The sequence below is a fragment of the Anomaloglossus baeobatrachus genome, chromosome 1 (genome assembly GCF_048569485.1).
Source record: "Anomaloglossus baeobatrachus isolate aAnoBae1 chromosome 1, aAnoBae1.hap1, whole genome shotgun sequence".
Taxonomy (NCBI): Eukaryota; Metazoa; Chordata; class Amphibia; order Anura; family Aromobatidae; genus Anomaloglossus; species Anomaloglossus baeobatrachus.
The window spans coordinates 389001982-389026344 of record NC_134353.1 but is presented as its reverse complement, the minus strand read 5'-3'; the positions used below and the strand labels follow the sequence as shown (position 1 = coordinate 389026344).

The 24363-nt window shown below is 39.8% G+C and overlaps 1 protein-coding gene across 14 annotated transcripts in view; it reads left to right on the top strand.

Moving 5' to 3' along the window:
- The window catches only part of ADGRL3 (adhesion G protein-coupled receptor L3), a 1180558-nt gene extending 1156742 nt beyond the window's left edge, over positions 1–23816 (top strand). For 6 of the 14 annotated variants that reach the window (XM_075352554.1, XM_075352542.1, XM_075352545.1 and 3 more), the window contains one exon: positions 21522–23816. In XM_075352554.1, the coding sequence (XP_075208669.1) occupies positions 21522–22309 (788 nt within the window). In that variant the 3' untranslated portion in view covers positions 22310–23816. Of the gene's footprint in view, positions 1–18079; positions 18151–21521 lie in introns of all 14 variants that reach the window. The other 8 variants (XM_075352553.1, XM_075352548.1, XM_075352552.1 and 5 more) reach the window with 5 other exon arrangements.
- The last annotated feature ends 547 nt before the right edge of the window (positions 23817–24363 follow it).

The window sequence follows — 24363 nt, the reverse complement described above, 5'->3', positions numbered from 1 at the left end:
ACAGCTAAGACAGCAGCACACATTTCTAACCTAGGTATAATATGTTCTGGTTGTGGCGCAAGTTTGGCCTTCCCCATAACGAACCCGATGTGACTCTGATGTTTAGAATCTATAGTCTTAAGATAGACAACAGCAGCAATCGCCTTCACAGAAGCATCTGCAAATTCATGCAGTTTTTGGCTTTGCATTTCTGTAGAAGACACAGGGGCATATGGTCTTGGCATATTCAGATTTGAGAATGCTGCTAAAGAATTCTTCCAATACTCCCAGTGGGTCTTCCTATAATGTAGCAGAGGAGTATCTCAGTCTGATGTTTCACTGGTTAAGTCTCTTAATAGGGCTTTGCCTTGTATTGTAAGAGGAGCTGCAAAACCTAAGGGATCGTAGAGACTGTTGATGGTAGACAGAACACCTCTACATGTGAAGGGTTTTTCTTCCTGGCTGACCTGAAAGGTGAAAGTGTCTAACTTCAAATTCCAGAGAAGTCCCAGGCTGCTGTCTTTGAGATCGGTACATAGGTCCTGAGAAGATAATGCTTCCATCAGTTCTTGACTGTTTGAGGCTATTTTGTGAAGCCTGAGGTTTGAACAGGCAAGCATCTCCTGAGCTCTCCTGGGAAGGCTGACGGCGGTCTCGTTTGACGACATGGCTTTCAGACAGTCATCAACATAAAAGTCCTTTTCTATGAATTGTTTAACATCCATATTCTGTTTCCCTTCCTGCGCTGACCTTTTGAGTCCATAGATGGTGACTGCGGGAGAAGGGCTGTTGCCAAATATGTGTACTCTCATGCAATACTCTGTGACTTTTTTTGAAGGATCATTGTCTCTGTACCATTGGAATCTTAAGAAATTATTGTCGTTTTCTCTCACAAGGAAGCAATGAAACATTTGCTGAATGTCGGTGACAAAGTCAATGGAATCCTTACGGAGCGTATAAGTATTCCCTGTAGTTTGTTTTTAAGGTCTGGACCTGCCAGAAGAACATCCTTCAGAGAGACATAATTAAACTTAGTGCTAGAGTCAAACACCACTCTAATCTGAATAATTAGCAAACAATTGGTCAAAATATCCAAGGGACAAAATTCCATTAAATTATGTATCAAAGAATTGGAGGTATATTATGTAATCCTCCAAAAGAAAGCAGCAAGAATTCCAATATAAAACAAATATAATTATTGATATACATTATAAGTGGAAAAATTAATAAAGCATGAGATTGTTACAGCATAAATAGGAGAACAATAAAGCATATCAAACAAAGAGCACCACAATTATAAATAGGATTATGTCAATTTAAATATAATAATTATTAAAAAAAATCATAAATACTTCTTTATTGATTAAAGATGAATTGCATTACAGGTAAATCTTTCATGCATGGATACATATCCCTCAGACAAAATGTTAATGTATTATTGCGTGTCCATTTTTCAACACGTTTCAAGTGCATATAGCACTCTTAATCATACTATATGCACTTCAAATGCTTTGAGAGATGGACATGCTATTAATGCATTAATCATCTATCCAAGAGCTGGGTTCCTTTTTCTTTTCTTTGGATTGACGGCCTTGGCGGGGTTGAATCCTGGGTTCCTTATGATTTAAAACATTTGAGGGGTGAGCTGGACTCTACACATATATATGGAAATGCAAGGCAGAAAAGGATTTACTTCCAGCACCTGAAGATGCATCATTCCAATTCCAGGATATTCAAAGATTTGAAAAAATCATTGTTAATTTTGTTAGTGTATAAAAATACGAAATATTAAAATCATTGCGTCTTACGCTTTTCAAGCCAAAACAGGGCTCTTACTCATAGCATAACATAAATGAAAAGACTAAAACTCTTTATACACCCTACCAGGAAAAAGAGACATCACCCCACCTCTAATTAATTGATCCATGCATCTAGGTAAATCACCAGGGTGTGAACACGTTATAAACATGAAATATTCATTAATTCCAAAAATCTCTAATGCTAGATGAATATATGACAAATACGAGCATCAAAATTTATATTTATAAACCATTATTAACAAAAATCATCATATTAAGCATATACCCTGCACTGAAATATAGACTGATATATTACGGACCTTAATAATAATGTAGCAGGTCAGTCTTGTAATTCAAACCAGAAGGGCTACTGGTCTGGAGGCATGTAAAGTATAGCGTTTTCCAGTGGTACAGGAATTAATAATGGCTCCTTTTTTTATAAATTTACACAAACTACATCTTGGCAAGCCACATTTGTAACAACCCTGCTCTTGTAACCAGATCTTCTTACAATTCCCTTCATTTGTATATATGCTTGGTGACAATAAATTGCCTAAATTATTAGCTCTTTTAGGGACAAATTTTACTCCCTTACTCAAAATGTCAGTTAATTTTTCATTCTGATATAATACTGGCAGATGTTTTTTAATTATTGCCACAATTTTATTATACTGATGGGAATATGTTGTAGAAAAGCTTACTTTAGACAGGAAGGGAGCATCATTACTTTTAGTTTTGCTGTTATAAAGAAAATCATTACGTGTTGCAGATATCGCAACATTATTCGCCCTATTGAGACATGTAGCGCTATAGCCCCGTTTTTTTCAACCTATTCACAATTTGTTCTGAAGTGCTGGCATAAATACTAGGATCACTACACGCTCGTCTAGCCCTGATGAATTCACCTACAGGTAAGTTCCTAATTATATGCCTGGGATGACAACTTGTTGAGTGTAATTTAGTGTTTCCAGAAATTGTTTTTTATATAATTCAGTGGTTATGGTGTTTGATCCACTGTTGCGCTTTAACAATATATCCAGAAACTGAGTTATATCAGATTTATGTTCAGTAACAAAAAATAAATTCATGTCATTGTTCTCCAAGTATCTCTGGAATTTTGCCACATCGACGGTCCGATCACAGACAAAGATCAGATTGTCTATGTAGCAACCCATCCAGAGAATACATATATTGTTAAGGCGCAACAGTGGATCAAACACCATAACTACTGAATTATATAAAAAAACTATTTCTGGAAACACTATATTACACTCAACAAGTTGTCATCCCAGGCATATAATTAGGAACTTACCTGTAGGTGAATTCATCAGGGCTAGACGAGCGTGTAGTGATCCTAGTATTTATACCAGCACTTCAGAACAAATTGTGAATAGGTTGAAAAAACGGGGATATAGCGCGACATGTCTGAATAGGGCGAAAAATGTTGCGATATCTGCAACACGTAATGATTTTCTTTATAACAGCAAAACTAAAAGTAGTGATGTTCCCTTCCTGTCTAAAGTAACCTTATCTACAACATATTCCCATGAGTATAATAAAATTGTGGCAATAATTAAAAAACATCTGCCAGTATTATATCAGGATGAAAAATTAACTGACATTTTGAGTAAGGGAGTAACATTTGTCCCTAAAAGAGCTAGAAATTTAGGCAGTTTATTGTCACCAAGTATATATACAAATGAAGGGAACTGTAAGAAGATCTGGTTACAACAGCAGGGTTGTTACAAATGTGGCTTGCCAAGATGTAGTTTGTGTAAATTTATAAAAAAAGGAGCCATTATTAATTCCTGTACCACTGGAAAACGCTATACTTTAACTGATTTTGTCAATTGTAACACAACATACATTGTATACTTAGTTACATGTGGCTTGTGTCACTTACAGTATGTTGGTTCCACGAAACGTAAGCTTAAAGTCCGCATATCAGAACATATAGCTGATTACAATCCGGGTACAGGCACAGTAAAAAAAACATATGTCTGGGTTATCAAGACACTTCCTGGAGAAACACGGTGGTTGCATGGAGGGATTGATTGTGTCAGCCCTGGAAAAAGTCTTGTGCTCACGTAGGGGTGGAAATTGGATCTCTCGCCTAAGGGTTAGGGAGGCTTTTTGGATCTCATGCCTCCAGACCAGTAGCCCTTCTGGTTTGAATTACAAAACGCACCTGCTATATTATTATTATTAAGGTCTGTAATATATCAGTCTATATTACAGTTCAGGGTATATGCTTAATATGATGCTTTTTGTTAATAATGGTTTATAAATATAAATTTTGATGCTCGTATTTGTCATATATTCATCTAGCATTAGAGTTTTTTGTAATTAATGAATATTTCATGTTTATAACGTGTTCACACCCTGGTGATTTACCTAGATGCATGGATCAATTAATTAGAGGTGGGGTGATGTCTCTTTTTCCTGGTAGGGTGTATAAAGTGTTTTAGTCTTTTCATTTATGTTATGCTATGAGTAAGAGCCCTGTTTTGGCTTGAAATGCGTAAGACGCAATGATTTTAATATTTTGTATTTTTATACACCAAAAAAATTAAGAATGATTTTATCAAGTCTTTGAATATCCTGGAATTGGAATGATACATCTTCAGGTGCTGGAAGTAAATCCTTTTCTGCCTTTCAACTCCTGGGAACCGGCCCGTTGACTGTCCGTGCACTGATCTCTGATATCGGCCACGCAAGTCAAGAGGTGAGCTGATCCTGAAGCACTTTTTCTCCTTTCATATATATGGAAATGATTGATGAGACTAGGATGGTAAAAATATGCTAGGAAACATGGTGATTATAATATTTTTGTTTTCTTTTTTTGTCTTTTGTATGTGTCATTTTTATGAATCTTTTTTGTACTTTGTAAAAACTGTATCTTTTATGTATTGAATATAAAATATAGTAAGTTTATTCTTTTGTGCTTTAAACTTAACCACAACTGGAAGGGGCAACATACAAAACATACAGCTGGTGAAATAAGTATTGAACATGTGTCCAGTTTTTTAAGAAAATATATTTCTAAAGGTGCTATTGACATGAATTTCTCACCAGATGTCAGTAACAACCCATACAATACACATTGGCAAATAAATCAAATCATAAATATCCATACATTTACAGATGCGTAATTATGATAAATGACAGAGACCTCAGATACACAATACAGACATTAAACAAACAATAGAGGCAACAAATACAGAATACTCACAACAAATACACAGTAACACATCACTATACAGTGCTAAAAACTTCGAATATACAAAGCCCAAATAATACCAAAATACAGTGCTCAAATAATGTGTATGCAGTGGGTAAAATAAGTATTGAACACATTACCAATTTTCTAAAGGTGCTATTGACATGAATTTCCCAATAGATGTCGATAACAGCCATCCAATCAATGCAGGAATATAAATCAAGTCATAGATGTCCATAAATTAAGTTGTGTGTAATAATGAGAATTGAAACAAGGAAAAAAGTGTTAACCCCATAGCGACGGCCTAACGTCTCAAGACGTCGGAAAAACAGGGTACTTATTCTGTTCCGACGTCTTGAGACGTCAGGCCGGAAAAACCCTGTAGCGCCCCCCAGTGACGAAAAATCTCGGGGGTTTCAGCTACCGGGGGTAGCTGAGACCCCCCAGATTATGAATCGGGGTGTTTTGTATGCACCCCGTTAATGCGATCGCCGGTATACACCGTATACCGGCGACAACATAAAAAAAAAAAAAATGGCTGGTAAAATTTATTTATTTCTCATCTGACGTGATCAAACATGTCAGATGAGAAATAAATGTGAGCCCTTAGTGCCCCCAAAGCCCCCGGTACCGGAGAAATCCATCCAACCCCCCCCCCCCCCTCCGGAAAATCCAAGATGGCGCCGACGCGCGCTGAAAACTCCCGCCGCCGCCGCCTCTGCATTCATTTCCCTCCGATCTGAAATGATCAAACATTTCAGATCGGAGGGAAATGTCCCCCTCCTGACCTCTCCTCCGGTACACCGGAGCTCTTTGGTCCCTGGAGCCCCCTCCGGTTCCTCAGAGCCCCCCTCCGGAGCGTGCAAGATGGCGCCGACGCGCGCTGAAAACTGCCGCCGCCGGCTCTGCATTCATTTCCCTCCGATCTGAAATGATCAAACATTTCAGATCGGAGGGAAATGTCCTCCCCCTGACCCCTCCTCCGGTCCACCGGAGCCCTCTGGTCACCGGAGCCCCCTCCGGGTCTCCAGAGCCACCCCCCTCCCCCGCATTCATTCTGCTCTTTCTGCCGCATGTGACACGTCACATGCGGTAGAAAGGTGTCCCCAGGTCCCCCCAGGTCCCACTAGGTCACCCCCCAGCCCCCGGTCATACGTTACCTGTCTGGTGATCCGTCCCGCGATCACGCCGCCTCCTTCTTGAATGCTGACGGCGCATGCGCAGACAGCGGCTGTCAGCTGGATTCCTCCCCCGGTCCACAGTGGAGCAGCCTGTGCATCAGCGACGTCAGTCTTGCAGGGACGCTGACGTCGCTGATGCACAGGCTGCTCCACTGTGGACCGGGGGAGAGTGAGTGCAGTAATCAGCAGTCTCTCCATGTGAGGAGTGTGGTCCTCACATGGAGAGACTGCTGTTCCAGAAAATGGGGGGTACGTTCTGTGAGCGTGCCCCTCATATTCTGGAATGAGGTTACTGCAGGTCACTCTGCCCTAAGTTGGACCGGGGCAGTGTGAGTGCAGTATTCTCAGATTACTGCACCCACACTGCTCATGGAGAGCTTGCTCTTCCAGAAAATGGGGGATACGTTCCCTGAACGTGCCCCCCATATTCTAGAAGATCCAGAGTCGGCGTGGGACCTCACGGATTACAGCGGATTACAGCGACCGTAATTTCTTTATTTTCAATAAATTGGGGAAAGAGGAATGTTTCGGGGAGTTTTTTTTTCAAATAAATTTTTTTTTGTCTTTTTTTTTTTGTCTATTACTTGACTGGGTTAGTGATGTCGGGTATCTGTTTAGATGCCGTGACATCACTAACCCCAGGGCTTGATGCCAGGTGACATTACAGCTGGTATCAACCCCATATATTACCCCGTCTGCCACCGCACCAGGGCGCGGGATGAGCTGGGGCGAAGCGCCAGGATTGGCGCATCTAATGGATGCGCCACTTCTGGGGCGGCTGCGGCCTGCTATTTTTAGGCTGGGAAGAGTCCAATAACCATGGCTCTTCCCACCCTGAGAATACCAGACCCCAGCTGTCCGCTTCACCTTGGCTGGTGATCTAATTTGGGGGGGACCCCACGTTTTTTTTTTTTTAAAAAAAACGCCTGGGGAGCCCTCCAAATTGATAACCAGACAAGGTGAAGCTGTCAGCTGTGGTTTGCAGGCTACAGCTGTCTGCTTTACCCTAGCTGGCTATCAAAAATGGGGGGGACCCCACGTCGTTTATTTTAATTATTATTTTTTTGGGGGGCTAAATACAAGGCTAGGCACCCTTTAGTGCCACATGAAAGGCACTAAAGGGCGCCAGCTTAGAATATGCAGGGGGTGGGACGTTATATATGTTTGACATGTATCCATTCATCCATTGTAGCATTTTAGGCTGTGCGCCCACAATCGGGATTTGCAGCGTTTTGGGAGTAGAGTGTTTTCCCTGCGTCCATAACGCTGCATTGTGCAGTAGAAGCACAGTGGAAGGATTTTTAGAAATCCCATGCCCAATGTGCTTGCCCAATGTGCTTCTTTTCTCCGCCACATAAACTGACCTGTGGCGCAGCTTCCCGAGCCTCAGCATGTCAATTTATGCTGCGGAGATGAGTGTTCTCTGCAGGTAGCATAGAGCTCCACAGCGGCCTGAACCCAAATCGTGGGCATGGGCAGCTGCGTTCTCCCGTGCACAACACTCACATCTCTGCAGGAGGCTGACACTGTGTACTAGACGCCGTGTCGCTGGCTCATGGCCACATAGCCTAAAAGTGAGACATTGGTTGCTACAGCAACATTTTTGTGAAGTACCTGTGGATTCAAAATGCTTATTATACTCCTGAATAAAATCCAGTTTCCAAAATGGGGTCACTTGTGGGGGTTTCTAATGTATAGGTACCCAAGGGGCCCTGCAAATGTGACATGGTGCCCGCAATTTATTTCAACTTTTCCAGAATTCAAATGGTGCTGCTTCCATTCCAAGCCCTCCCATTTATCCAAACAGAGGTTTTTGGCCACATGTGGGGTATCCCTGTGCTCATAAGACATTGGATAACAACCTGTTGGGTCCACGGTTTGTTGTTGTCTCTTGAAAAAGTGAGAAATTTGATGCTGAAGCAACATTTTTGTGAAAAAAATGAAAATTTTCAATATGGCAACCTAAGCTTATCAAATTCTGTGAAGTATTCGTGGATTCATACTGCTCACTATACACCTAGATAAAAGCCTTGAGGTGTCTTGTTTCCAGAATGGAGTCACTTGTGGGGGACCTCCACTGTTTAGGCACCTCAGGGGCTCTCCAAATGCAACCTGGTGTCCGCTATTGATTCCAGCCAATTTTGCAGTCAAATGGCACTCCTTCCCTTCCGAGCCCTGCCATGCGCCCAAACAGTTGATTTCCACCACATATAAGGTATCGCCAAACTCAGGAGAAATTGCACAATAAATGTTATGCTGAATTTTTTCCTTTTACTCTTGTAAAAAAAAAAGCTACCTGGTTGAAATAACAATTTTGTGGTAAATTTTTTTTTTTTTTTTTTCATGGCTCAACGTTATAAAATTCTGTGAAGCACCTGGGGGTTCAGGGTACTCACCAAACATCTAGATAAATTCCTTGAGGGGCCTAGTTTCCAAAATGGGGTCACTTGTGTGGGGTTTCTGCTGTTTAGGTACCTTAGGGGTCCTCCAAATGTGACATGGTGCCCGCAATCTTTTTCAGCCAAATTTCCTTTCCAAAATTCAAATATTGCTCCTTTCGTTCCAAGCCCTCCCATTTGTCCAAACAAAGGTTTCAGACCACATGTGAGGTATCACCGCGCTCATAAAAAAGTGGTTAACAAACCTTGAGGTCAAATTTTTGGAATTACCTCTTGAAAAAGTGAGAAAATTGATGCTAAAGCAACATTTTTGAGAAAATTATTAAAATTTTCAATATGACAACGTAACGTTAACAAAATCTGTGAAGTACCTGTGGATCTAAAATGCTCACTATACCCCTAGATAGAAGCCTTGAGGGGTCTAGTTTCCAAAATGGTATCACTTGTGAGGGGTTTCTTCTGTTTAGGTACCTTAGCGGACCTGTAAATGCAACATGGTGCCCGCAATCTATTTCAGCCAAATTTGCTTTCCAAAATTCAAATATTGCTCCTTCTGTTCCGAGCCCTCCCATTTGTCCAAACAGAGGTTTCTGACCACATGTGGGGTATCGGCGCACTCATAAGAAAGTGGGGAACAAGTTTTGGGGTCCATTTTGTTGTGTTAGTTCTTCTAAAAGTGAATAAATTTGGGTTAGAGCAACATTTTTAGGTAAAATTTAATTTTTGCTTTTTTTCATTCTACATTGCTTTTGTTCATGTGAAGCACCTGAAGGGTTAATAAACTTCTTGAATGTGGTTTTGAGTACTTTGGGGGGTGCAGTTTTTATAATGGTGTCACTTTTGGGTATTTTCTGTCATCTAGGCCTATTGAAGTCACTTCAAATGTGATGTGGTCCCTAAAAAAATGGTTTTGTAAATTTTGATGTAAAAATGAGAAATCGCTGATAAACTTTGAACCCCTCTAACTTCCTAACAAAAAAAAATTTTGTTTCCAAAATTGTGCTGATGTAAAGTAGACATGTGGGAAATGTTATTTATTAACTATTTTGTGTCACAGAAATCTCTGGTTTAACGGTATAAAAATTCAAAAGTTGAAAATTGCTAAATTTTCAAAATTTTTGCCAATATTCAATTTTTTTCTTCAATAAACGCAAAAAATATTGTCCTAAATTTGGTACTAACATGAAGTCCAATATGTGACGAAAAAACAATCTCAGAATCACCGGGATCCGTTGAAGCGTTCCAGAGTTATAACCTCATGAAGTGACACTGGTCAGAATTGCAAAATTTGGTCTGGTCATTAAGGTGAAAATTAGCTCCGTCACTAAGGGGTTAAACACTTGAAGATAAAGAGGTGCAATAAGCTAAGGAAAGTCATGACACTAGCTGAAATCTAAAGGTACCGTCACACTAAGCAACATCGCTAGCAATATCGATGCTGAGGCACAACTTGCTAGCGATGTTGCTTAGTGTGACATCCAGCAACAACCTGGCTCCTGCTGTGAGGTCGCTGGTTGTTGCTGACTGTCCTGGACCATTTTTTAGTTGTTGCTCTCCCGCTGTGAAGCACACATCGCTGTGTGTGACAGCGACAGAGCAACAACTAAATGTCCAGGCAGCAGGAGCCGGCTTCTGCGGACGCTGGTAACCAATGTAAACATTGGGTAACCAAGAAGCCCTTACCTTGGTTACCCGATGTTTACCGTATATGCCGGCGTATAAGATGACTGGGCGTATAAGACGACCCCCAACTTCTGCCCTAAAAATATAGAATTTGGGATATACTCACTGTATAAGACTACCCCCGTTCAGTATGCTTCAGTATGCTAAGAGCAGGGGGCCGCACTGTGTGAGGAGGTGTTTTTTTTACTGTCCAGTATAACCAATAGGATTAGTGCAGGGGCCAGCATGTAAGCTCTTCATTAATGTCCCTGCATGGATGCGAGGGGAATCTGGCGTTACTGCACTAATCCTATTGGTTATACTGGACAGTGAAAAAAAAAACACCTCCTCACACAGTGCGGCCCCCTGCTATATATACGCTATATATCCGCTGTATATATACCAGTATATATGCTGTATGATATACCAGTACGGGGCCGGGCTGTGTATCGCGTTTCCATAACGACGAGGCAGGAACTTCCCTGCTAGAGCGCTGACGTCAAGGCAGAGCTGCTTGCCTCTGATTGGCCAGCGCTCTGCCATTCAGCAGCGGTGACAGGAAGTTCCTCCCTCGTCGCTATGGAGGCAGAATCCAAGCGTGGAATGGAGTGGAGCGGCGCACTACAGCACCCAGGTATATATCCGGCGTATAAGACGACCCCCCACTGTAGCCATTATTTTAAGGGGGTAAAAAGTCGTCTTATACGCCAGTATATACGGTACCTTCGTTACCAGCGTCCGCCGCTCTCAGCTGCCAGTGCCGGCTCCCTGCTCTCTGCACACGCAGCCGGAGTACACATTGGGTAATTAACCCGACGTGTACTGTGGCTATGTGTGCAGGGAGCAGGGAGCCGCCACTGGCAGTGTGAGAGCGGCGGACGCTGGTAACGAAGGTAAATATCAGGTAACCAAGCGAAGGGCTTCTTGGTTACCCGATGTTTACCGTGGTTACCAGCGTCCGCAGAAGCCGGCTCCCTGCTGCCTGCACACATAGCAGAGTACACATCGGGTAATTAACCCGATGTGTACTGTGGCTAGGTGTGCGGGGTGCCAGCGCTAAGCGGTGTGCGCTGGTAACCAAGGTAAATATCGGGTTGGTTACCCGATATTTACCTTAGTTACCAAGCGTAGCATGCTTCCACGTGTAGCGACGCTCCAGCGATCCCTGCCAGGTCAGGTTGCTGGTGGGATTGCTGGAGCGTCGCTTAGTGTGACATCTCACCAGCAACCTCCTAGCAACTTACCAGTAATCCCTATCAGGTTATATCGTTGTTGGGATCGCTGGTAAGTTGTTTAGTGTGACTGGGCCTTAACAGTAATTAGAAATCAATCCTGCCACTTAGTGAAAAATAATATCTACTGGTTAAAGTAATGGCCTATAAAAATGTGTCTCAATACCAATGTGCTAGACAAGAAACATCTCATGATGTTTTCTCAAAAAATGTGCAACCTTATTGTTGCAAAGGTTACTGATGGCATTAGTTACAAAAGAATTTCTAAAATACTATAGATTCCAGTGAGCTCTGTTGGGGCCTTAATCCAGAAATGGAAAGAACATTATTGAATCATAAACTGGCCCTGACCAGGTGATCCCCCAAGATTTCAGACAGAGGAGGGAACAGAGTTATCAGAAGAGTTGCCCAAGAGCTAAGAACCATTTGTGAAGAGCAACAGAAAAACCTTGAATCAGCATGTACAACTGTTTCAAAGAAACAATAAATAATGCACTCAACCTCCATGGCCTGTATGCACCACCACACAAAACTCCCTTGCTGAACAATAAGCACATTCAAGTGCATTTAAAGTCTGTTCAACAACATTTAGACAAGCTTTTAAAATACTGGGAAAATATAGTCTGGTTAGATGAGACCAAAATTGAACTCTTTGGATGCCATAATAAACACCATGTTTGGAGGCTAAAAAGAGCTGCATATTACTCTAAAAACACTAACAGTGAAGTTTAGTGGTGGGAACATCATGGTGTGTTTATTTTTCCAGCATACAGCACTGGCAACCTTCATATAAATGAAGGAGGGATGAATGGACAAATGTCTTGATGAAAATCTGCTGCCATCTACTAGGATGATGACGATGAAACATGGTTGTACATTTCAGCAAAATAGTGATCCCAAACACACAGCCAGGAAACTCTCAATTGGTTTCAGAAAAAGAAAATAGGGCTGCTAGCATGGCCTAGCCAGTCATCTGACCTGAATCCAATAGAAAATTTATTGAAGGACCTAAAGCTCAGCGTTCATAGAAGGAGCTCACTGAACCTTCAGGCTTTGATTAGTGTTTGTGTGGAAGAATGGGCCATTATCACACGTGAATAATGCATGCAAATAGTCTCTCCATTCAGGAGGCATGTTGAAGCTGTCATCACCAACAAAGGCTTGTGTATGAAGAATTAAATACATTTCAGTAAGCGTATTCAATACTTTTTCCCTGTGTCATTTCTCATGATTATAGATCACTAAATTTATGGACATCTATCGTTTGTTTCTTTTCTAGGATAGATTGTTACCCACCTCCAAACTTCACTGTTGGTATTGTGTTTTTTTTGGGTAATATGCAGTGCCTTTTTACATCCAAACAAGGTGTGTATTATGACATACAAAGAGTTCAATTTTGGCCTCATCTGGCGAGACTATATTCTCACAGTATTTCACAGTCTAAATGTTTTTGATCAAAATTTAAACGCCCTTGAACATGCTTTTTGTTCAGCAATGGACTCTTGCATGGCGAGCGTTCATACAGGCCATGGAGGTTGAGTACACTAGCTAATTCCAGGTCTTTCTGTAGCTCTCCATAGGTGGTCCTTCGCCCTTAAACAACTCTTCTAATTATTATTTTCACTCCTTTGCCTGTTGTGGCCAGTTTATGGTGAAATTCTGTTCTTTCCACTTCAGGATTATGGCCTCAACAGTGCTTACTGGAATATACAGTAGTTTAGAAATTTTTCTGTAATCAATTCCATCATTATGTTTTGTCCCAATACGTTTATGAATGTCTTGAGACAGCTCACTGCTTTTACCCATCATTAGATGTTTCTTGTGTGGTACCTTGGTAATGAGACACCTTTTTTATAGGCCATCAGTTGAACAATTTGATATTATTTTTCACTAAGTGGCAGGATTGCTTTTTAAATACAAATGAATTTTAGCTGGTGTTATGATCTCCCCACAGCTTCATGCACCTTTTTCTTCACCTGTTCAATAATTTTTCCCTATGTTGTTTCTCATTATTACACACAACTGAATATACCGTATTTTTCGCTTTATAAGACGCACCTGATTATAAGACGCACCTCCAAATTTGGTGAAGAAATAGAGAATTTTTTAATAAATGGGGTCCGTCTTATAATGCCAGTGTCCGTCTAACAAATAATATAGGGTATATGTCCCTCATAGCCCCCTCATCCTAAAATTAGCCTCCTTAATCTGGATATGGCCACCTTATATTGAACACATCCCCCAGTGATGCCACATGTCCCCTATGGCTGGCATACATCCTCTATGACTGGCACACGGCCCCTGTGGCTGGCACACAGGTCCACTGTGGCTGGAACACAGGACCACTGTGGCTGGCACACGGCCCACTAATGCTGCACATGGCCCCCTATGGCTGGCACACAGGCCCCCTATTGCTGCACACGGCCCACTGTGGCTGGCACACGGCCCACTGTGGCTGGCACACGGCCCCCTGTGACTGGCACACAGGTCCACTGTGGTTGGCACACAGGCCCACTGTGATTGGCACACAGGCCCACTGTGGCTGGCACACAGGCCCACTGTGACTGGCACACAGACCCACTGTGGCTGGTACACAGGCCCCCTATTGCTGCACATGATCCCCTGTGGATGGCACATGGCCCAGTGTGGCTGGAACACGGCCCACTGTGGCTGCCACACAGGCCCCCTATTGCTGCACATGGCCCCCTGTGGATGGCACACGGCCCACTGTGGCAGGCACACATCACCCTCTGTTAGATATCGCCCCCATGTTGCTGCTTTTAGTAAAATAAACTCTTTCCTTATGTTCTGCAGCACTGTCCTGTCTCGTGTCTCCCTCCTCGGGGTTGAGCTCCTCCTGTCTCCTGCACTTCCTACTTCCTGGTTCTAGTGCTGGTCATGTGATCAGGACAGCAGAGAGATATCTCTGCGTGCCTGATCACAGCAGCAGGAGGGAGACCGGGCAGACACACTGGAGGAGGTGAGTAAAGAGTTTATTATTTTACTATGGGCAGCAGCATGGGGGCCATAGCTAACACAGGGGGAGGGGGCATGTGTGATCAAAGGTAAGCACAGGCAGATAATATGCACAGCTCCCCCATCCCATCGCTGCGGTGCAGTTTCAGCACCATGGTGATGGACAGCAGCTGTGCATATTATATGAGCGGGTGCAGGAGATCAAACGCTGCCGCCCGCAGCTTCACAAGCCTCTACCAGCCCCCCCAGCAGCCCCCAGCACCGCTCCAGAGCGGCCCCCACCTCCCCTGGACTCTTTATATATATATATATATATATATACACCCCCCGTCTATTCGGATTATAAGACGCACCCCCTACTTTCCCCCAAGATTTGGGGGAACAAAAGTGCGGCTTATATAGCGAAAAATACAGTATGTATATATTGTTTGATTTCTTTGCCTGTGTGGATTGGATGGGTATTACCAACATCTGGTGAGAAATGCATGTTAATAGCACCTTTAGAATTATATTTAAGTGTTCATGTTTTCAATATTTTTTTCACTCGCTGTATACAGTAGCATGTAAAAGTTTGGGCACCTCTGGTCAAAATTACTGTTTTTGTAACAGTTAAGCAGATTCAAGATGCAATTATCTCTAAGAGGCAGGAAGTTAAAGATGGCACATTTCTTTTGTATTTTAAGCAAAAAAGAAAATATTGTTATCTTTTACATTTTTAAATTAATAAAAAAGGAAAATGGGTCAATGTAAAAGTTTGGACACTCTTGGAGATTTGTGTGCTCAAATAACTTCGACCAAGGTTTCAGATCTTAATTAGCCTGTTAGAGTTATGGCTTGTTGACCATCATAGTTAGGAAAGGCCAGGTGATGTATATTTCACAGCTTTATAAAAACCCAGCTTTATAAAAATCCTCTAACCTTGTACCAAAATATCAGCAACCATGGGTTCTTTAAGCCGTTGCCTAGCATTCTGAAAATGAAAATGATGGAGGCCCACAAAGCAGGAGAAAGCTATAAGAAGATAACAAAGCGTTTTCAAGTTGCCCTTTGCTCAGTTCAAAATATAATGAAGAAATGGCAGTTAACAGGAACAGTGGAGGACAAGATAAGGTCTGCAAGACCAAGCAAAATTTCTGTGAGAGCTGCACGTAGGATTTCTGGAGAGGCAAATCAGAACCTTCACTTGACTGCAAAAGTCCTTCAGGAAGATTTAGCAGATTCTGGAGTTGTGGTACATTATCTACTGTTCAGAGACACCTGTACAAATTTGGCCTTCATAGAAAAGTCATCAGAAGAAGACCTCTCCTGTGTTCTCACCATATAATTAATCATCAGAAGTATGCAAAAGAACATCTAGACCTAATGACTGAAGCATTTTGGAAATAAGTTCTGTGGACCGATGGGGTTAATACAGAGCTCTTTGGCCACAATGATCAAAGTTATGTGTGGAGAAAAACCACCATTAATCATGGGGGTGGATCAATCATGCTTTGGGGTTGTGTTGCAGCCAATGGCACAGGAAACATTTCACAGGTAGATGGAAGAATGGATTCAATGAAGTTTCAACAAATTTATTATGCAAACATAAAACCATCTGTAAATAAGCTGAAGTTGTAAAGAGGATGGCTTGTACAAATAGATAATGAATGATCCTAAACTCAGGCCAAAATGCCCAATAGACTACCTCAAAAGGAGCAAGCTGAAAGTTTTACAACGGCTCTCACAGTCCCCTGATCTGAACATCATTAAAAATCTGTGGCTAGACAACCCAGGAATCTCACAGAACTGGAAGACTGTAAGGAAGAATGGTTGAAAATCCCTCAAACAAAAATTGAAGACTCTTGGCTGACTACTAAAAGCATGTACAAGCTGTGATACTTGCCAAAAGGACTGCTACTAGTTACTAACCATGCATCCGCCCATCTTCATTTTTTGTTAATGTTAAAATGTAAAATAGGAAAATATTTAATTTTCGTCCTAAAATACAAAAGAAATGGGTTATCTTTAACGTTATGCCATATATATATATATATATATATATATTTATATACACACACTTTAAAACAGAAGGGTACATACCCTGTGTCTAAAAAGACACATATGCATGTTTTTCTCACTATCTGACATGAAATAAGAATAAACCTTTCCCGTTTTAGGTCAATTAAAGTTACCAAAATTATTTATATTGCCTAATGCCAGAATAATGAAAGAGAGAGAATGTCTTAAGGCATTTTTATTACTTTCTGTAAAGTCAAAAGTTTACATACATTTCATTAGTATTTGGTTCCATTGCCCTTAAACTGTCAGACTTTTGATATCATTCCACAAGCTTCTCACAATAGTTGGTAGGAATTTGGGCCCATTCCTCTTGGCAGAACTGGTGTAACTGAGCCATGTTTTTAGGTCGCCTTGCTTGCACCTGCCTTTTCAGCTTTGCCCATACATTTTCAATAGGATTGAGATCAGTGCTGTACAATGGCCATTCCAAAACATTGGCTTTGTTATCCTTAAGCCACTTTGTAACCAGTTTGGCAATATGCTTCATTGTCCATTTGGAAGACCCATTTTCACCCAAGCTTTAAGTTGCTGGTTGATGTGTTGAGCTGTTATTTCAGTAATGCCACATAATCTTCTTTCCTCATGATGCCATCTATTTTGTGAAGTTCAAGAGTCCCTCCTGCAGCAAAATAAACCCACAACATGATGCTGTCACCCCCGTGTTTCACAGTTGGGATAGTGTTCTTAGGCTTCCAAGTTTCTTCCTTTATCCTCCAAACGTAATGATGGTCATCATTATCTCTAAACAGTTCAAATTTAGTTTCGTCAGACCACAGGACATGTCTCCAAAGATAAAGGTCTTTGTTCCTCTGTGCATTTGCAAACATTAATCTGGCTTTTTTGTTTCTTTTAGAGTAATGGCTTCTTCCTGAAAGAGTGGCCTCTCAGCCCATGTTGATAGAGTACTAGTATGACTGTGAATAATAACCATATCTTATCAGCTTCCTCCAGTATCTTCACAAGGTCTTTTGCTTTTATTCTTGGGATGATAAGTACGTCTGACCAAAGAACGTTCATCTCCATCTTGAGTGATTTGATGGCTGGACATTCCCATCTTGTTTGCACTTGCATATAATTGTTTGTACAGATGATAGAGGTACCCACAGGTATCTGGATATTGCACCCAAGGATGAACCAGACTTGTGCAAGTCCACAATTCAGTTCCTGAGATCAACTTGGCTAATTTCTTTTAACTTTCCCATGATGCTACACAAAGAAGCAGTGTGTTTCAGGTGTGCATTAAAATACATCTACAGGTGTGTCTCTAATTAACTCAGATGATGCCAATAAACCTGTCAGAAGCTTCCAAAGACATGACATAATCATATGGGCTTTCCCATATTGTTTAAAGGCATTGTACTCTTAGTGTATGTACACTTTTGACTTTGCAGAAAGTAATAAAAATGCCTTAAAAATTATCTCTCTTATTATTCTGGCATTTAGCATATACAAGTCATTTTGTTAATCCTAATTGAACTAAAAACTGTCAGTGAGGAAAAACATGCATATGTGTCATTTTAGATTGTGTATGTAAACTTCTGGTTTCAACTGCAATTATGCTGCCTCTTTACAGTGAATGGATCCCTTGGGGGTGTCATCTGAATTACGTCATTTAAAGATTTAAATGGAAAGCTCAGAAGAGAGGTAAAAATTTAATTTTATTTTTCTAGACTGCTCAATGGTACAAAATTCTGTGACACACCTGTGCTGTCAACAGTCTAACTGCACCCCTATATTAATTCAGTGAGGGGTTTAGTATGTAAAGTGAGGTCACTTATCGGGGGGCTACTTTTCTGGCATGTCAGGGGCTATGCCAGTGTCACATGGCACCCTCAAACCATTCCAGCAAAATCTTCACTCCAATATGGCACTCTTTTCTTTCTGAGCTTTGCACTGTGCCTCAAAAGTAGTTTTCAACCACATATGCGGCATTAGCATACTCAGTAGTAATATATTGTACTGTTGGTTTTCTCCGATTACTCCTTTTGCAAATTAAAAACTTGGGGCCAAAGCAACATATTGTGGAAAAAATGGTCATTTTTAATTTACTCAAACGGATGTTAAACAATTCTGTAAATCATGTGAGGTTTAAAAATGCTCACTACTACCCTAAATTCCTTGAGAGATGTAGTTTACAAAATGGAGTGACTTGTGGGGGTTTATGCTGATTTGCCATGCCAGAGGCTCTTCAAATGTGACATGGCATCTGCAATCTATTCCAGTCAAAATTGTCCTTTTTCCCTTCAAAGCTGTGCCATGTATACAAATAGTAGTTTTCCACCACATATGGGGAATTGATGTACTCAGGAGAAACATTTTTTCTGTTACCTTTGTGAAAATGAAAACTTTGGGGCAATAGGAACATTTTTGTGCAAATAAAATATTTTTAATTTCCATATCTCAATATTATAAAATTCTTTGAAGTACCTGCAGGTTCAAGGTGCAAAACACACCTTTAAGTAAATTCCTTGAAAGGTAAAGTTTCCAAAATGGGGTCACTTGTGGGGGGTTTCCACTGTTTCGGCAGATCAGGGGTTCTGCTAATGCGACATTTCATCCGCTATCTATTCCAGCCAATTTTGCGCTCTAAAAGTCAAATGGTGCTCCTTCCCATCCGAGCCCTGTTGTGCACACAAACAGTAGTTTTCCACTGTATATGGGGTATTGGTGTATTAAGTAGAAATTGTACAACAAATTGTACTGTTTTATTTTCTCCTGTTAACCCTTTGAAAATGAAAAATTTGGGCAATGTTATTTTTTTCCTTACCATGGCTTTGATTCCTGTGAAGTACCTAAATGGTTAATAAACTTCTTGAATGTTGTTTTGAGCACTTTGAGGGGTGCAATTTTTAATATGTTGTCACTTTTGGGTATTTTCTCTTACGTCTTAAAGTCATTTTATATGTGATGTGGTCCGTGGAAAAATTGGTTTAGTACATTTCATTGGAAAAATGAGAAATTGCTGATAATATTTGAACCCTTCTAACTTCCTGACAAAACAATTAAATTTCAAAAATTGTGCTCATATAAAGTAAACATGCAGCAACTGTTATTTATTAACTATTGTGTGTGGTATAACTATGTGATTTAAGACCATGCAGACAAAGGAGAGAAGACGTGTTCACTCCACGCTGCTGCTGAAGACTTTCCAAAGGAAGATGCAGGACACACTAGTGGAGAGAAATAGTTTTTATTCAATGTGTTTCAAAGCCATTACACGCTTCTTCTTCAGGAAAGGAGCCACTGAAGGTTGTAATGGCTTTAAAATGCATTGAATAAAAAACACTTATCTCCACTGGTGTGTTCTGGATCTTCCTTTGGAAAGTCTTCAGCAGCAGTGCGGAGTGAACACGTCTTCTGCCCTTTCTCGGCATTGTCTGCACTCGTGTATCTGCAGCAGCTGCTCCATGATTAAGCATATGTCTTGTTGTGTATCACGCAACTTGAAAAGGTGAGCGTACCTCTTTCTCTTTTATTCCATTTCTACCAGATAAGACTTTATTTTGCACCTTTACTGTCTTTCATATGTGGTTTAAGGTCATAAAAATTAAATGTCTGAAAATTGCACAATTTACAAATTGTTTGTTAATTTATCAATATTTTCATAAATAGACACAAATAATATTAACCAGAGTTAAAACTACATTATTTTGAAACTACAACACAGCATAATAAAAGTCACATTCCTGAAATCAGGCTATATTATGCTGCTCTCAGATTCAATAGCAAAAACCTGCTGAAAGTTTCCCTTTAATATCGCTAAAGCATTAATACAAATTCGTCAGAACATACACACAAATTTTACACTATTAGGCATCAATAAAACCCCATAACTTGGGAAATCATGAAAATGTCTAACAATTGCTAACCAAATTGTTTCTCTTAGCAATGCTGACTGCCAGCATCACCTTAAAGACAGTCTCTAATTTTTTTGGGGTGGCCTATCCTTACATTAGGCACCCCTGCTGATCAGCTATTACTGGTGCCAGCCATAAGTTATCAGATATGTATAGCTGATATGGCTGGGTACTGCAGATCCACTCCTTATTCAAAGAAATAGGATCTGCAGTACCTGAGAACTTCTGGTAACAGCTGATCGGCAAGGGTTCTGGGTGTCGCGGCCGAACAGATTTAATTTGGATGGCTTATCCTCTTTAAGAGGAGACTGAATCAGACATACAACTTGCTCTTCCCTTTTTAAGCTCTGCAGCACTGTTCTGTTCACTTTTATACTTTGAGGTTTATAGAGTGCCACCCTAAAGGAGCAATTATACTGCATGATTATCGGGAATCAGCCTTATCCTAGGAACACGCATTTCCCAATAATTGGCCAGTGTAAACTGGATGCCATTAACCCAACAAATGAGCAAAATGCTTCAAGATGTGAAATGCTTTTAAGCTTGTTTAAAATTAATGTTATCGACAGGACATCATCTTGTATAAACGGCACCTCTACTGTCAAGAACATTGATTGTCCACCCTATCAGAATGACTTATTAATGATCACTCTATGCACATTGGGAGTACGGTTAACTTCTAAAAAGGCTACTACATGACCGCAGACTTGTCGTTTGACGGTTGTGTGGCCACGCAAGTCACGGAGTGTAAATACATTTTTTCTTACTAAAGCTTTTGTATTTTTTGTTTATGCTTGTTATTGGGAAAACCATGTAATTAATCTGATAAATAAGGTACAGATTTTCCTTTGTATCTTGCCCTACTGTTGCAGATAAATATAGATGAAAGGAGTTAAGTTATAGAAAAAATACAATTTAAATGCCATCCAGAATAAATGCTAAAGTTTATTTGTAATTAACTTTATTCATTAACGGAGTCCTGCTCACAACAATGATAATCACTAAATCTGTAAGTCTTTTAGTCTAATTTCCTGGCCCCCAAAAACTATGTGGGGATGACAACCTGACCCAAGATTGCAATTAAAGGAAATGTTATAAATAATCTTAACCATGTTTTAACATTAAGTATTTTTCTTTTCTTTCTTTCATATTTTCCAGCGGGAATCCTGAACAATGCCAGAGATACAAGTGTCATGGATACTCTACCACTGAATGGTAACCATATAAACAGCTATAACATTGCAACACGGGAATATCTTAGGGACTGTGTAAAAATAATCGATCGTGGCTTTAACCACAAAGAATCTGCCTTAGAAAAAAAGATTTTGAAGGAGCTTACTTCTAACTATATACCTTCCTATCTGAACAACCATGAACGCTCATGTGAACAAAGTAGGAATCTAGTAAACAAGTTGATAAATAACATTAACAATTTAAAAGAGGACGAATCAGCTCTTGACGATGCTACATGTTTAACTAATGATGAAATTCTTGGTTTAGAACTGATAAATGAGGAATCTAATGCGCCACTGCTGCCCTCCCGTGCCCCCGCTATTGATAGTTATCAGCCTCTTCACTTTACTAGGGGGAAAATTCCACCAGAAAACAGTGAAAGTGTTTTCCCTTTGTTAACAAATGAGCACATTGAAGCAATGCAATCACCTAATAGAGATTTTCTCTACACAAGCATGCCAACTCTAACTGGCACCGCTATCACGGGAAGTGCTACGACTAGTACTCAAGCAGATTCATCACCAGTCAAAACTAAGGATGTGGAAGAATCGTACTATAAAAGCATGCCAAACTTGGGTACCCAAAACAAAATACATCAACTTCATACATACTATCCGCTAGGACGGGGAAGCAGTGATGGATTCATATTTCCACTGAGCAAAGATGGAACACCTTTTGCTGAAAAACCAGCTCACCTCGTCACAAGTCTATAGGATGTGAAAGAGAAAAGTAGTAATCTTAACAAACTCTTTTATGATTTACTATAAGAAATAATATTGTGTGTGCTCCTAAATCTTTATGCTGTAAGACATTTTTTAAAATGACATTTTTAGTCCTGTGTACGGGATACAAATGTAATGCTCTGTTTTCTCTTCTTTTTTTTCTTTTTTATTTTAAGTAATTGTCCCAAAAAAACCTTAATTATGTTAATAAAAAAAATATAAGAAAGAATGAAAGAAAGAGAGAGACATTGAATGGCAATATTTGTAGCTTTTATGTATTATACTGTTACCTGAATAATTGGATATTGTTTCTTAATAACACACAATAATTTTGATCGGTGGCTTAACATTTCTATAAAAATGTATTTTTCACATTCATTATTCACTATTTGGTATTGCAGTTATCATACAAGAACATTATATATTTAGATTAACAGTTTTAGCAATCTAATAACACCATATTTCTGGCAGAGAAATCCAGCATTCAATCGGGACACCATGTATGAAAACCTAGAAAAAGCTAGGCTTCAAATTTGCATAAAGTTTGGCTGATTTACTAGCAATCGACACCACTTTGCTGATTAGAAAAGTTAAAAAAAGATAGAACTAATCTGGAATTGTATTTAGCCAAGGCTTGCTGCTCAAGAGAGAAATAGTACCGGTAGGCCTTCAATAAAGGCAGACTGGAGAATCCTTAGAACGAATGGTGATATTCTGCATATGCAAGTGGTCATCACAACTGCTACAACGTTAGCAAACAAGCTAGGAAAATGAAGGAGGGTCACCAGTACTTGTCCTCGAATTAAGCAATTTAAGAAATTAGTCATGAGAGTGTCTGATATAGGGAACCAGAATGTGAGCCCCAACCGGGGACAGGTACTGTTGAATGATGACAATATGATAAGTACGGCGCTAAGCAAGAGAAATAAACTTAAAGGGGCTCATTTTATTTAACCTTTGTCCCCTTTCCTCTTGTACACCAGCGACTAGTATTAATTAATCTCCAACATTGTGTTATCAAATTCTTCATTCCAGCTAACAATGCAAGCTATCACTATCTATTTCCTGGCACCGTTCTGAAAATGTTTATACCACATTCACATACCAATCAAATTTAACAAAATTTAAGCAGTGCTGCAAACTTTTAGGCTTACTATATATATATATATTTTTATTATTATTTATTTTATTTTTTTTATTGTTACAGGTGACAAAATGTTGCTATGTCAAAATACAAAAAATGAGCAAAAACTCAATCTTCCAACTATTAACCAATTTTAGAATCACTTTGCTAATTTGATATATATTTGTTATGTGCTGTATTAACAAACTGTACAAACAAATTAAATGACAAGAAAACTAATGGCATAACTACTACAAAGATTTAATGTGATGTGCATTTACTATCATCGCACCTCTAATGTATGCTTTTTTTCCTGAAAGTTGTGTCCCTGTTAATGTAGTGAAAAAAAATATAAATTTTTTTGTTCTTATTGTCTCACGATTTTGTCTCAGTCAAAAATGGTCAGTTCTGTTATTTTTTTTGTTCAAAAAAACAAGTCCGTTGATTTTTAAGTACTTATATTAACAACATATTGTTTTATAATTTCCAATATTTGCCTTTTTTATTATTATTTTTGTGTTTTTGTTTTCATGTTTTTTTGTTTTGTTTGTTTTTTTTTTCTGGAAGTTTATGAATATAATGAATATACCCATAAAATTCCAATAATCTGGCATGATTGTAACAGGCCAAAAAGGCAATTTGATTTTGTATAATCCAGAAAATAAAAAGGGTTTGTTGAAGTTAATATTGAAATTTCCAAACATTCCATAATTGTTCACAATATTCATTCTATATAAAATGTGCACCTCCTTTTTTATTGAATCGTAAACGGTTTACTTTTTTTATGCATGTAGAATGTAGTGTCAGTCATAACACTAATTTTCTATTCAGTGAGCTTCAAATCAAGTTATCTTCCTTGAGATAATTGGGACCCAAGATATTGTCAGTAACTGGACCATCTAAAGAATCATCTTGTAGATCT